Source organism: Nyctibius grandis, chromosome 6, assembly GCF_013368605.1.
Source record: "Nyctibius grandis isolate bNycGra1 chromosome 6, bNycGra1.pri, whole genome shotgun sequence".
Classification (NCBI taxonomy): Eukaryota; Metazoa; Chordata; class Aves; order Nyctibiiformes; family Nyctibiidae; genus Nyctibius; species Nyctibius grandis.
The window spans coordinates 39,203,460-39,217,722 of record NC_090663.1 but is presented as its reverse complement, the minus strand read 5'-3'; the positions used below and the strand labels follow the sequence as shown (position 1 = coordinate 39,217,722).

At 37.9% G+C, this 14,263-nt stretch overlaps 1 protein-coding gene across 20 annotated transcripts in view; it reads left to right on the top strand.

The window, feature by feature from the left end:
- TENM3 (teneurin transmembrane protein 3) overlaps nt 1-14,263 on the top strand; it is a 472,906-nt gene that overhangs the window by 413,444 nt on the left and 45,199 nt on the right. For all 20 annotated transcript variants that reach the window (XM_068403619.1, XM_068403624.1, XM_068403637.1 and 17 more), the window contains 5 exons: nt 4,903-5,119; nt 6,167-6,286; nt 6,694-6,955; nt 13,042-13,309; nt 13,886-14,029. In XM_068403619.1, coding sequence (XP_068259720.1) covers nt 4,903-5,119; nt 6,167-6,286; nt 6,694-6,955; nt 13,042-13,309; nt 13,886-14,029 — 1,011 coding nt within the window. The remainder of the gene's footprint in view (nt 1-4,902; nt 5,120-6,166; nt 6,287-6,693; nt 6,956-13,041; nt 13,310-13,885; nt 14,030-14,263) is intronic.

The window sequence follows — 14,263 nt, the reverse complement described above, 5'->3', positions numbered from 1 at the left end:
CCAAGGACCTCAATGGGAATATTCTCCATAGGAAATCCTAATGACATCAAGGCATACTTGATCATTTTCCCTTCTAGATACTATTGCCATATGACAGAATTATTATTACTCATCTTACTTTTAATACAGATTTCTGAGAGTCTTGCAGATCATTTCCTTTCTCTTCAAGGATCACTATTTTTCCATGGGTTTGATTTGGGTAATAAAATACAGAATTTTCTTTACAGTTTAGCAACCAACAAGGAATGTGTGTGTAACAAGCAGACCTTAGGCTGAATTAAACTGCTAATGACTTTGTGGGAAGAGAGGAAGCCAGAGTCATCTGTGGGTGGAATAAGCCTAACTTCTTTACTTGGGAAAAAATATGTCACTATTATACTTTAACAAAGTGGGCCATGTTTTGTCATCACTGTAGGAAGAATAAGCTGTTTACTCTTTAGTTTAGGTAGGTCTTTATTGAACAGATTCCTTTGTTAAGTTTGCTTTTTATTTGCTCCTATCCAATTATTAAGAGTAGTTACAGGTTTCCACCAGCAGGATTTAAGGGATTATTAATATTCTTTTATTACTAAAATGAAAATAAATACTGTAATAAAGCAAAGTGTACTTAGCACTACCGTATTTTTGTAATTACTTGCATAGGCTAGGATAGGCTGCTCCTGATAAGCATTGGCACAGGGTAGTACAAATTCAGCCTAAAGATTACCTAAACCAGGGCCTCTTCTCTAATAGTGGCTAATAGCAAATGCTTAGCAAAAGAATATAATAGGACAAATGTGAACTTACATTTTCTTTGATATACTAGCAAGCTGCTAATTAAAGTAGGAAATTACTGCCACAGAATGTTTTGAATGTCAAAAGGGCTACTAAGTACAAAGATAACCCAAGCTCAGGAAGTTTCAGGAAGTTTGTACTTGAATTAGGACTGATACAGTGGTGTGCTCATGTTCTCTTGTTTGTGCTCCAACACTTCCCATTATTCTTCAGCTTTTTGTTTGCATCTATGGTTGCTGAGGAGTGCTGCGTTCATATATCCATAGCACTTACCCACGGTGACTCCAAGATTTCTTTCTGGAGTTACAGCTCGTTTAGAGGCCAACACTTTGTATTTTAGGCTTCTTCGCTCCAACAGGAATGTTGAATTTGAGTACGCTACAGGTATGTTTATAGAGATACTGCAACAGTAACATTGAACAAGGTCCTTGTGCACTGCTCTGGAATAAATCAAGGGCTAGTTCTGCTTTTGTGGCTTTTCTGACCAGCTGCTCCTACACGCAGTCGTTTTTGGTGTCTGTGATTGAGTCCCTTCGTTCTAGCCTCTTGCAAAACTGAGCTATGTGAGGATAACTGAGGTTTGTTAATACAGTTTTCTGTACTTTCCAGGCTCTTGCCTTAGTGTGCCACAGTCACCAGAACCATCCTGGTGGGATGGCCAACATCATAGCTTCAAAACTGTATTCTTCCTATGTAGGCACTGAATTTCACTTCATGGAGATTTTTTATTGCCTAAATATATAACCAACTTATTTACCAAGAATGTGATTTATGTAGGTCCTTGGCCACAGTCTCCCCTTGACACAGGCAGAACTTGTGCCCAGGACTTGTTTTGTCCCTCTATTTTTCTTCCTTCCAGCAGTTTTATACATACCCTTTAAATTCCATTCAAGAGCAAACACTCCCACTGATACATGTTATTTTTTAGACATCCATAAGTGTGGGAATCCTCTGTCTTGACTCCTCTCATTTAATGTTTTGGGGGTTTTATTAGTCTCTCCAAATAAGCAGTCTTATCACCAGACCGTGCTCCATTGCAATTCTGTGCATTTTGCAACAAAGGGAAAAGTAACATTAGTCAAGGTTTTTACAGCTACACTTAGGCTTTTGAGGAAGAAAATAATAATGTAGTCATTACATCTTCTGTATATAGAAGAACCACTTACCTCTAGAACAAAAAAATACAAAATAGCCTTCTGAGACTGATAATGATTGTCCAGCTGGCTGTAGGAGTTTCTATTTTCTTTATAATTTCACTATCATATTTGAGTGATATAACTGATAAGCCAGTGTTGAGCTAAGTCTCATATTTTTCAGGCTAAACAAAATTCATCAATAATTTTGCAGAGCCATTTCCGAAAGGAAATTTTACTCTGCTTCACACAGTGCAATAGAGTACTCAACTTAGTGGTACTAGATAGCTCTAGCCACATAAGTACAGAGAAAGAATGAAAAATGTTTTCTCAAGTTATAAGGAGCCAGATTCATAACCATCCGTCACTCGCCTGGGCAAGTTGCTGATAAACTCCACAGAAAAATAACAAACAGCGTCTCCCTGTATCTTGGCTGTTGAAAATGAGATTCTTTCTCTGATTGATGTTAGCGGAGAGGCTTGTAAAAATGCATTTCCAGCTGATTAGTTCAGAAGGTGTCAGTCTCATGCAGTTTTATGACCTGCAGACTGTACTCCAGATGTACATTTCCTTTTTATAAACTAACAAAGATGAATGACAAAATTTGAGCATTTCTTTGGCAACTGCACCAGATATTGCCTGGGAGACCATACAGAGATATAAAACCCCCAAACTATGCTTTTAACCATCAGTACCCCCCAGCTTTGACACTGATCCAGGCTTCTAGAGTTAAAACCAGCAAGGGAGGTCAGTACTTCGGCTAGGAAAGGATTTCATATTGCACAAGAATGAGACTAGACAATCACAAGAGTCACAGACTATTTGAGGTTGGAAAGGCCTCTGTAAATCATCTAGTCCCATGCCCTGCTCAAAGCAGGATCAACTAGAGCAGGTTGCTCAGGGCCGTGTCCAGTTGGGTTTTGAATATCTCCAAGGATGGAGACTCCACAACTTCCCTGGGCAGCCTGTTGCAGTGTCTGACCACTTTCACAGCAAAAAAAGTTTTTCTGATGTTTAGACAGAATTTCCTGTGGTTCAGTCTGTGCCCATTGTCTCTTGTCCTTTCACTGGGTTGCCACTGAAAGGTGGTCTTTTTTACACCTTCCTATTAAGTGTCTGTACACATTGATGAATGAGATTCTGCCCCGAGCCCTCTCTTCCCCAGGCTAAACAGTCTCAGCTCTCTCAGCCTTTCCTCATAGGTGAGATGTGTCAAGCCCATAATGATCTTCATGGCCCTTCACTGAGCTTTCTCTAGTGTGTCCCTGACTCTCTTATACTGGAAAGCCCAGCCCACACACAGCACTCCAAGTGTGGCCTCACCAGTGCTGAGTAGAGGGGAAGGATCACCTCCTTGTTGCCACCTTGTTGGCAACACTTCTCCTAACACAGCCTGGGATGTCACTGGCACCTTCTTTGCCGCAGGGGCATGTTGCTGGCTCATGTTCAATTTGGTGTCCACCAGGACTCCCAAGGTCTTCTCCACAAAGCTGCCTTGCAGCCAGTTGTCCCCCAGCATGTACTGCTGCGTGGGATTGTTCCTCCCCAGGTGCAGGACTTCACACTTCTCTTTGTTGAACTGCATGAGGTTCCTGCCAGCCCATTTCTGTCTGTTGAGGTCTATCTGAATGGCAACATGACCCTCTGGCGTATCCTTATCCCAGAAAAGATCAATATTCCTTCTTTTCTCTTAAAAAAGTTTAAACTTTGATATACTTAATGATGACTTTTTCATCCCTTTTATTTTCTCTGAACTGACTTCAATGTCAGCCGAGTTAAATAAGAATTTTAGATGTGCAAAAGAATAGAAATCTCAGTGCGTTACTATTTGCCAATCCTCTGACTGATCCACATAGCACAGCAATCCTTAGAGGAATACCTTTAGAAGATCTCTGTTTACTTACACTCTTTCAACATATGATTGAACAAAAATGGATTATATTTTTCCCTTCAGAAAGAAGTTTTACTCTAAAGCTAGATTCTTTTGTGAGAGAAGCAGTGATGGGCTTCCTCCGAGTGCTGCATTGGTATATTTTTCAGTTTAGTGCAGCAAGCCAGCTCCCTCTCTAATCTAAATGGAATAATAAAATGTTTGAGCTATTTCAGTCTTGCTGTTCTTCTGGGGAAACAATTATCAGCTATGTGATACTGTATTACATTCATCTAGAAATTTTCTGTAGCTGACATTTCCAGTCTCATTTTCCTTATGACTTTACTTACAGCAAATTAGTAGTTATCAATTTGATCTTGATTTTAATCTTTCACCAAATTAGATTTCCAGTGATGTGACAGATCTAATGCTCATTATATGTGAATATTTCAATATGTAAGCATAAAAGCACCCATGTGTTTAGATCTTGTTTATACTGTCCAGCATTCCTCATCAGTTTATTCAGAATAAAATCTAAATGTTAAATACAGATTTTGTTCTCATACATTCTCATGCAAAATAGTTGTGGAAATTGCCTTTGCCACTAGCAACAAAATCTTTCTGCCAAGGTATAACGGAATCCACCTTGATAAATGTTGTGAACTATTTAAAGCTGCTTGCAGCATAGATATGCTAAAAAACTTGAGGAAAACAGCAGAGTGGGAGTTACTTGTTTCTTTTCTCTATACCCTCGCCAAATAACCTCAGATAAAAGCTACTTAGACCCTCCTAAAATGTTTAATATTTATAAGTTAACAGTGTATGCACAGCCTGAGTGTCTTCATTTTCAGGTTTGTTCAACATGTTTTTAGAAAAGTATCAAATAAATAGGTTTAATTTATACACAATACTGAGTGTATTCAGCTTGCATGGATTTCCATGGGAGTTTAAGAATTTGGTGGAAACAAACTCTCTTTCCTTAATTGATAGTGAATTCATTAAAATCTTAATTATTAGTATTCTTTCATACTACATTATTTGTTCAATCTCTCTGCTGGCTGGCTCATTCACATGCAAAGGGGCAGGAGGAAGATTTTGTTCATTTGTGTGACTTTCTGCCAACAGATGGGCTAGTTGACTGTATGGATCCTGACTGCTGTTTGCAGAGTTCTTGCCAAAACCAGCCTTATTGTCGTGGACTACCTGATCCCCAAGATATTATCAGCCAAAGCCAACAGTCGCCATCTCAGCAAGCTGCCAAAGCATTTTATGACCGGATCAGTTTTCTCATCGGAGCAGACAGCACTCATGTCATACCTGGGGAAAGTCCTTTTAATAAGAGGTGAGCGTGACTCATCATTTACTCATGAATACAAAAGAAATTGAGGAGTGTGTGAGATTCATGTTTAGGAGAAGATCCACTGTGACTGCAAATTTCATGGCATGGATTTTCATCAGAGACCTTTTCTCTTAATATATCAAAATGCTTATTTTGTCTCATTTCCTGCAAAATTGAAATTGCCAGTGCCATTAGGTTACAGAAGGTACTTGCCATGCTTAGTACCTGCATTCTAACAGGGCACTTCATTAATGATTAAATAAATCTTTGTTTAACCAGCTGATTTGGGCTAGCACAGTTGGAAATACATCAAAGCAATGAAAACACTTCACAAGGAAAAGCAAAGCTGTACTTTTTAAACTGAGCCCACTAAATAATATAAATTATGAATTAATGTGATAGAACTGTTAAGTGCATGACAGTATAATTGCATAAGCTATTTGACTGGTGCTCTATGAAGCAGTAATGACCTGAAAATAAACCAGTAGCAGGAAGCAGGTGTCTGGGATCTCACTGAGTGAAGGAAGATGATTTACACTAGAACTACTGCATTTGCAGTAATTTAACAGCATTAATGTGTTTGGGCACAGCAGTTGATTAAAAGTTGTTGCACAAATGTTCCTTATTGCTCTTTTAAATTTTGTACTTCATAGTCCCTGCAGTTTTACAGATTGCTTTGATAGTAATTGAAAAGTACGTTGTTCTTTGAGAGTCTGCCAGAGGTATGACTTACAGTGGGAACATCTAGAGTTTATAAGTTCTTAAAATTCTTCAGTGAATTTCTGGTCCTAGTAACTCAGTACAGACAAAATGGACCAAAGTGAAATCAACAATTTTGAAACAAAATTATTATCTGTAAATTTCGAGGCATTTGTTTATACAGCATAAATTATGTGAACTTGTAAAAGGGTTAGAATCTCAGGAATGTCTTTTTAATGGTAGTTGATACCATGTAGAGATGCGTGTGTGTGTTTGCTCTACTAGCTTTCATTCATTCAAAAGAGAGTGAAAAAAGCAAATTTGTAATTTGACCCTGCACCTTTTTCACAGTCTTGCATCCGTCATAAGGGGCCAAGTATTAACTGCTGATGGAACGCCACTCATTGGAGTCAATGTCTCCTTTCTACACTATCCAGACTATGGATATACAATCACTCGCCAAGATGGAATGTAAGTTCCCTTTGAAGCACTTCTAAGTAAGTCATAAAGACAGCAAACGCATTACTGAAGAGCTGCTTGTAAAAATAAAATAATAAAATAAAATAATGGAAACAAAAGACATGAAAAAAGTGATTGTCCAAAGTTGTACTTTGTACCTTCTTCAAATGTAAAGCATGCTGATTATATACTTCAGAAGCAGAAGGGCTTGCTTAATTTAAATGCAGCATCCCAAACTCTCCATTCTTTCAGTGCAGTATTATGCAATATAATTTAATTGATTTCCCCATTGTTCCCAGTAGAGCCATTCTGCCTTCAGAGCAGTGCAATGGAATGAAGAATCAATTCGTAAAATGGAGGCTGTTGCATGGCTTTGGGAATTTGCTGACTAGCTAGCCCTGTTGGATTTTTTTTTCTAGGTTTGACTTGGTAGCGAATGGTGGTGCCTCTCTGACACTGGTGTTTGAGCGGTCACCGTTCCTGACACAGTATCACACAGTATGGATTCCCTGGAATGTCTTTTATGTCATGGATACCTTGGTCATGAAGAAGGAAGAGAATGACATTCCTAGTTGTGATCTGAGCGGATTTGTAAGGCCAAACCCCATTATCGTATCATCACCTTTATCCACCTTCTTTAGAATTTCTCCTGAAGATAGTCCTATCATCCCAGAGACACAGGTAAAGTGTGCTTCAAATAAATAACATTGTATCACAGGCTAGTATTAAGCAACCATAATGAAGGGAGTGCAAACTAATGTTGAAAAATAAATAATTCTGACTAAGTGCTAAGGATTTGCAACATGTGATTATTTTCAGACCAATTTATTTATTCTATGGGATGATTTTTAACATTTTATCTGAAAAAAAAAAAGGTAAGAAAGCTTGCTGTACACCAGCGTCTGGTTTTATATTTGTTTGCATCATTTAATTTACAGAATGTCTTCAGCAATCAGGCACTGGCCCATCAAAATGAACACATTATAGTACACCTGACTTTTTTGACTGCCCTCTAGTTAGAAGTGTACCTCAGAAACTGAAAAAGGTGGTTTTGCACTATGTCTGAAAGACCCATACAGTTCAGTCTATTTAGTCCTAATAAATAGCATGACACTTAGATTTTTATAAATTAAAAGAACTCTTTGTAACACTGAGGACAGACTTACAAGCCAATGAGCATGTGTGCTAATCTACTTCTTCAGAACTTATAATATCGAAAGTAAGACTTAACATCAAAACCTTGCTTTAAACGGAAAAAGCTGTGGCTGGAATGTTTTTTCTCTAACAGATGTATTGAATTCCTCCATCTCAAATAACTAATCGCTAATACAGTCTTCTTCAACTCTTAAAGCAGAGTTGCATTTCAAGAAGTAATATTTATCTCATTATTGATTTCTGATAAAACTTTTCCTAATGAAACAGCACTGTTTCTGCCTCCTTCTTTCTCTCCCTCTCCCTCCTCTCTCTCTCCTTTCTCTGTTTTTCTCTCCCCCACCTTCACAGTGTCATAATTACATAAGGCATTCTTTTTCCCATTCACTAAGAAATATCCTTGTCTCTTCAAGGGAAACATAGAAAATGTATTCAAATGTTTTCATGCAGAGCTCTTAAGAGCAAAATCATTAAGCAGTTGATGGTAGGAGCTGGTTTAAAGTAAAGATGTAAGGAAATTACAACTAAATGCTCATACAAATCTAGACTGTGCTAGAAAATTGTTGCTTTTATCCTCACTATCATTTCTGTGCCTTTGATAGTTGCAAGTCAATTAAAAGAAAGTATTTGCAAAACACAGTCCACTGAAAAACAGCTCTGATTTACTTGTTTTGGCAACAGATGATAGATTCTGTTCCTGAAGTGATGGGAAATGGCTTAGATAGATGAGGTGTAAATTGAGAAAAAAGTAATACTAGAAGAATGTCAGAAAATACATATTTTTGAAAAACACTTGTAATGCCTAGGTAAACAAGTCATTTCATGAGCAGTGGGACTAATGAAGTCTGAATTCCTGTTAATTCCCACCTATTGCTATAATTCCAGCTATCTGCCACATCCAGTCCTTCCCCCACACACTGCATTCAGCCTTTTTCTCATGGGAGTACCAACTTGGCTACTTCTTCCCTACCTGAACCCTTTTTTTTATAAACCCTAAAGGAACTGAATTATCTTTAGAGATTTCTACTGTTATTTCAAATGTGGTTGAAATTGGCAACCAGGTTCAAAAGTTGTGAGGTGAGAAATCTGACAGGCGGGACTGTTGGGTCAGGTTGATTTCCCTAGAAAACCAGCCGGAAGGAAAGATCGATTCTCAGCAGATCCTAGGCAGTTGGTGCTGACGGGTCATTTATGACGAAGTAAAAATAGTACTGTCATTATGTATGCAAAAATCTGGTTCCAGTACTGTGTAAAAAAGCATCAAGGAGCATTTTTGGTCAGGTTCCCCTCAGAAGTGCATAATGCTCAACAGTCTGTCTCCCAAGGAATTCACTGCTCTGATAAAAGATGGGCAGAACCAGATTCCACTCAAAATTGTCTGTTCAGCTCTGGAGGAACTGCTGTAGATCTTTTCATAAAAAAGGGGCAATGCCAGTTTAGAGTGTGGGAGACTGGATGAAGGCACAGAGAAAGAAACTGTTTCCCATGTTCCTTCAGCCAGTATTAGTCACCCTGTTCGTGTGGTGTGACAGCTCTCATTGTCACGTACTACAGAAGAAAATGATGTGCCGCTGTAATCATCATCCCTTGAAGCACTTCATCATCCCTTGAAGGTAATGTTTCCAAAAGACTGTACGTAGTGGCTTATGAATCCCAAATTAATCAGAGGGGGAATTAAAGTCTGTACCAAAGCAGCAGCACAAAAGAAAGCTGAAAAAAAGAAGGCAAGCAAGGGGAAAGAGCAAATGCAGTGGGTAAAGGTGATCACAGACCCAACAGATCATTACTCAAGAGGGATGATAATAAATAACATGTTAACTAAATTTGGACTACTTAGGCATGACTTTATCTACTTTTAATTGCAAGTTAGCATGCTCTGCCTAGACTTAACTAGCTGAGATTAATTAGTGTGGAACAAGACAGTAAACTGCATGCAGGTGAGGGAGATCAGGTTAAGCTGGAGCTGCTTAGATGTGTTAGGCAATATTGTTGCTCTCCTTTTCCTAATATATGAGATGTCTCTTTGCCGCATATTGCAGTGTGGTCTGGAGAAACCCACATGTGAGTCACAGTGAGCAATTCTGAAATTGAGTTTTTGAGGCTTTCCTTCTCCTACACTTCTATTATCCACTGTTATATGCACCTGCAAGATGCCTTCTGCAGGTCCCAAGCAGTTTGTTTCCATCACCTGAAGTGTGTGGGAGAATAAAGACTGAAAAGTTTTCCTTCAAATTATACGTTCAAGGTTGCCCGCTTTCTTTTTCCTCTCCCCTGACTCTCTCTCACTACTGGCAATACTATACAGCAGAAGTTGGCAAAATTTATTTACCCAGAAGAATTCAAGGTAAAATACAAGCCTCAGTGACTTAATAAAAATGATTGTTTGTAACTTCAAGGTGGCCAGATTTTCAGCAAAGAAATTAACCTATTTTATAATTTAAACAGGCAATATAATAGGATGTCTAGATATTTCAGTATTACATGGATGCTGTATCCTAGTTTCACTTAGCTAAAATCTCCAGAACTTCAAGTTTGTACTGAGAAAAAAATTGAGGTGACTCTTAGAGCCATATATCTCCATTTATGCATCCTTGTTTTCCAGCACTTTTTCTGGTTTTCTTCTCTTTTGCTTTCTGTTTGAAACTTTATATACACCTCTTGGGTTATTCTTTTATGGAAACATTTTTAGGTTTCTACACATGTATGGCTTTTTCCTATCCCTCTTCTCTGTGGTATCTCAGCAATGTTTAAAGTCTAGAAAAAACAAGTATTTTTTCAGCTTTTCATTTCTCTTTGATTTATATTGTTAACTCAAGGTTATTTCTTTATAAATTCATTTCAGAGCCTCAATTCTAGGGGGAGTTTTTTTTAAAAAGGAAGAGAGTTTTCCATCTTGAAATGAGCAGTTTCAGCTTCTACTTAAAGAAGTATAAATTTAGTACTCTTTGGTCTCAACCTTTGTGTAATAGCAGTAGTTGCCAATATCTGCCTATATCTAAAAATGCCGTCTTTACTCCTCAAATCAACATGGTGTTACATTTTAATGCAGCAGTTCAGCTGTTACTTCTCGGCAAAGAACCTTTTTCTGACATTAGGACTTAAGTTTGCACTCATTTGTAACGTTTGTTCTCAAATCCTCTATTGAAGTTGCTCATTTTGCAAAAAATATCACGGCAATGCAGCAGGCATTTTTCCCCCTAATTGAATTAAATTCTTTATTCAGGGTTCTTAATGCCATAAGAGCATGTCACCTGAATCGTATAATATTTTGGAGCAGGAAAGCATTCCAGAGCCTGGACAGCTTTAGTCTTGCTGGCCATAAGAGACGAGGAGCCCTGCACAATTTATGTGACTCAGTCACCGGCTTGAACTCTCAGGACAACAAGCTCTGTCTTTGTGAAAATTGAGATGACCCTTATCTCAGTCCTGTAGGTTAAATATTTCAGAGCTGTCCTTCCAAGAAGCTTGATCATATATAAACAAAATGTCAACCATTAGAATTTGGTGGTTGGGCTGTAACTCAGTTCCCTTAGGGTGTCAGCCTTTCTGAAGGTAGTTTGATACTCTGTCTGGAAAAGGTAAAGTACAGACAGCTTGGTTGTGTTGGTGATTCCTGATGTGACTTTTATACCCAGTGACTTTCCCGATTGCTTTACAATTGATGTGCTGTCATGGCTCCCTTAGGATGCTCTCTGCTGTGCCTGATGATTTACATTTTCGGGTAAACATTAAACTGTTTAATTCTCTTTGTAATACTTGATTCTGGGAGAGAGATTGAGATACATAATCTTACCTCTACATTGCTAAAGTTCTCAAGAAAATAAGTTACTGCAGGGGATATTTTATGGACAGAAGGAAGTTACAAGTCAGATTTCCAGCAGATATTTGAGGCTTCTGCAGAAACTAATAATAGGGGCTCAGGTTTTGTTTTAAACCTTGCTGAGAACTGCGTGAGTGTCCTAGTTCCTAATTTGATAGTAATCCAAATACACAGTGGAATTTCTTGGAAATTGAAACTTCAAGGTGTCCTCTTTATTGCCTGTTATCTTAGCCAAGAGTACCCAAAGACCACCTAAGTGTTTAACACTGCTCTTCCACAGTTGCAGTTGTAAAAGAAGCAATGGTCGTAACAGGAGACCAGTGAAGTCCATTAAATTGTGTCCTATTACAAGTGTGTTATTTCTTTTTCTCCTCTTGCTTACAGAGACCTTCATCTGTTAGACCAGTTTTAATGTGCAGTATATGACAGTCCTGCTGATGTCTTGAGGAGGAATTTGTCTTTTGTTCCTGGGTGGTTTGTGTTTTTCCTTCAAAGTCTTAGAAAAGGATTATGTTCACAATTACTTATCTCTCTAGAGAGACAGGGCTTTGTTTGAGTAGAAAAGATTTGCTTGTTCTCTGGCTTAGATACTGTGCATCTATTGGACTGTGGGAAAGCAGACTAGATTTACAAACAGAATGATGCCACTCTCACCTCTATCCAAGTGATGGTACTGCTTGTCAATTCTTCTCAGTAATGGCAGGTTCTTGGTGGGGAAAAAGAAACATTCAATGATTAAGAAATAAGAATTTTTAAATCTGAATTTAATTTGTCTAGTATCTTCCAGTTCCTCCTTTACTTCCTCCAGCTCTATTATAGTCCTACTGGAGAGTTGCATGCCGATATGTATCAGATGTAGATAACTGTTCATGCCAGACAATGAGTCAAAATACTGTTTCTGATTTTTTGTTAGTGCTACTGGGAAGGAGATAGATATAATAAATACCATCTAAATCTTTCTTTTTATCCCAGCAAAAGTGCTAACACAGAGGTCTTCACCCATGTTATCCAGAAACCTTTCACATCCATCCATCACCCACAAAAGCTCCTCAGCTCAGAGGAAAAGACAAGGCAGAGGGGGGGAGGAACCTTTTAAAAATAAAATTGAATCATTGCACCTCTCTGAAATGAGAAAGTGGTGAGCTGATGTCTGAGTAGTGAATATTGATCAGGAAATATGGAAAAGCTTTCCCTGAGGCATCCTACTTATCTATCTTCGAAATAAATGGAAGAATGCTCTAGTTTAAAGTATTTACAATCCACAGGTAATGCAAATAATAAACCACCTAAAAGTCCTTCCTGCTCCTACAGGAGCAATTAGACTTCCGAACCCAAATCTAAAGCTTTGCGGTGCTTAGAGGCTCTACTGCCTTTGTTACGTATCCATAGTTGGGACATGGGTGGCAGCATAAGAAGGGGATATTTTCACTTAGATGAAAGATGCTTTTTTGCCTCTTTTGGAAAAAAAGTTGGGAATGTTTTCCCTCTCTTGCATGCTTCCTTTCCCCCCATAAAAATAAAGGAGAGATCTCTGAAATCTTCCAGCAGAAAGTATCAGCTAAGCAGCTTCAGTATAACAAAGAATTTAGGCTTCACTTTTCAGGAAAAAAAAAAGGTGAAATATTGTTATTTATTTATGGTTTTTTTACATTATTAAATGAAGGCCAGATTTAGATGATACTTCATAATGGATTATCATGTAGCATCATGTCAGGCTTCCATTTATGATAGCTGTGTTGTTCTGTTTGATTTCAAAATCATTCAAATACTGTATTTTTCTCTTACCAATGCATAGGTACTTCATGAAGAAACAACAATACCAGGAACCGATTTGAAGTTATCATACTTAAGCTCCAGGGCTGCAGGATATAAATCTGTTCTGAAGATTACTATGACCCAATCTGTTATACCATTTAATTTAATGAAGGTTCATCTTATGGTGGCAGTGGTGGGAAGACTTTTCCAAAAATGGTTCCCTGCATCCCCGAATCTGGCTTACACTTTCATATGGGATAAAACTGATGCATACAACCAGAGAGTCTACGGATTATCTGAAGCCGTTGGTATGTGTGTTATGGAGTTTTTTTGCATTTTTACTGTTGTCTTGAAAATAGGGAAGCACATCTCAAATAGTTGTATCCATTAAGTAGAAAATGTTTAGCAGAATAAGATGAGAAATAACAATGGATATTAAAATATTTTAGAAAATACTAATCTAAACTTGAATTATAAGAAAAAATTTCCTTCTAAAGGAAAAAGAGACTACAGTCATTTTTCACTTCTAGTTCTTCCCCATGAAGTAGCCCTCAGCCTAATAGCACAGCAAGGTATTTAGTCTAAACACTCCTCGTACTTTAGAGCACAATAGCATTCTGACATACTTCACAAAATGGCTTTCTTCTGCACCTGTCCTAATCCACTTACTTTTAATAACTAAAATTATTTTAATAACCCAGGATTGCTCTTTAAAGGACTTCGGAATTCCGTTTAGTATTCTCAATACATCTAAGGAAGCCACAGGGATTTTCAGGTAGCTTGGGAGAGCAGAAAAACACATGTAGTTTAAGGAAATCACGTTATGTAAACTCTTCTTCTGAACGAGATCCTATGCTTAATGAGGAAATTTACTGTTATTTCAGTGTCTGTAGGTTATGAATATGAGTCTTGCTTAGATCTAACCCTCTGGGAAAAGCGGACTGCAATTTTGCAGGGTTATGAACTGGATGCCTCCAACATGGGTGGCTGGACATTGGATAAACATCATGTATTGGATGTTCAGAATGGTGAGGAATTCATTTTCTTCTTGCTCATTTTAATACTCAACTCCCTACACTTTACATATCTCATTCTAACTTTTCAGATGTTTGCTTTGTTATTTTAAAAAATGGAATTATAGAATGTTTTGCATATAGTAAATTCTTTGAGCTTTACAGTATGTAATGTTTCTTCATTCTGTAAATACATATGCATTATTATTTCATCTAACAGTGTCAGCCTGTGTTAGATATGCTTACCAA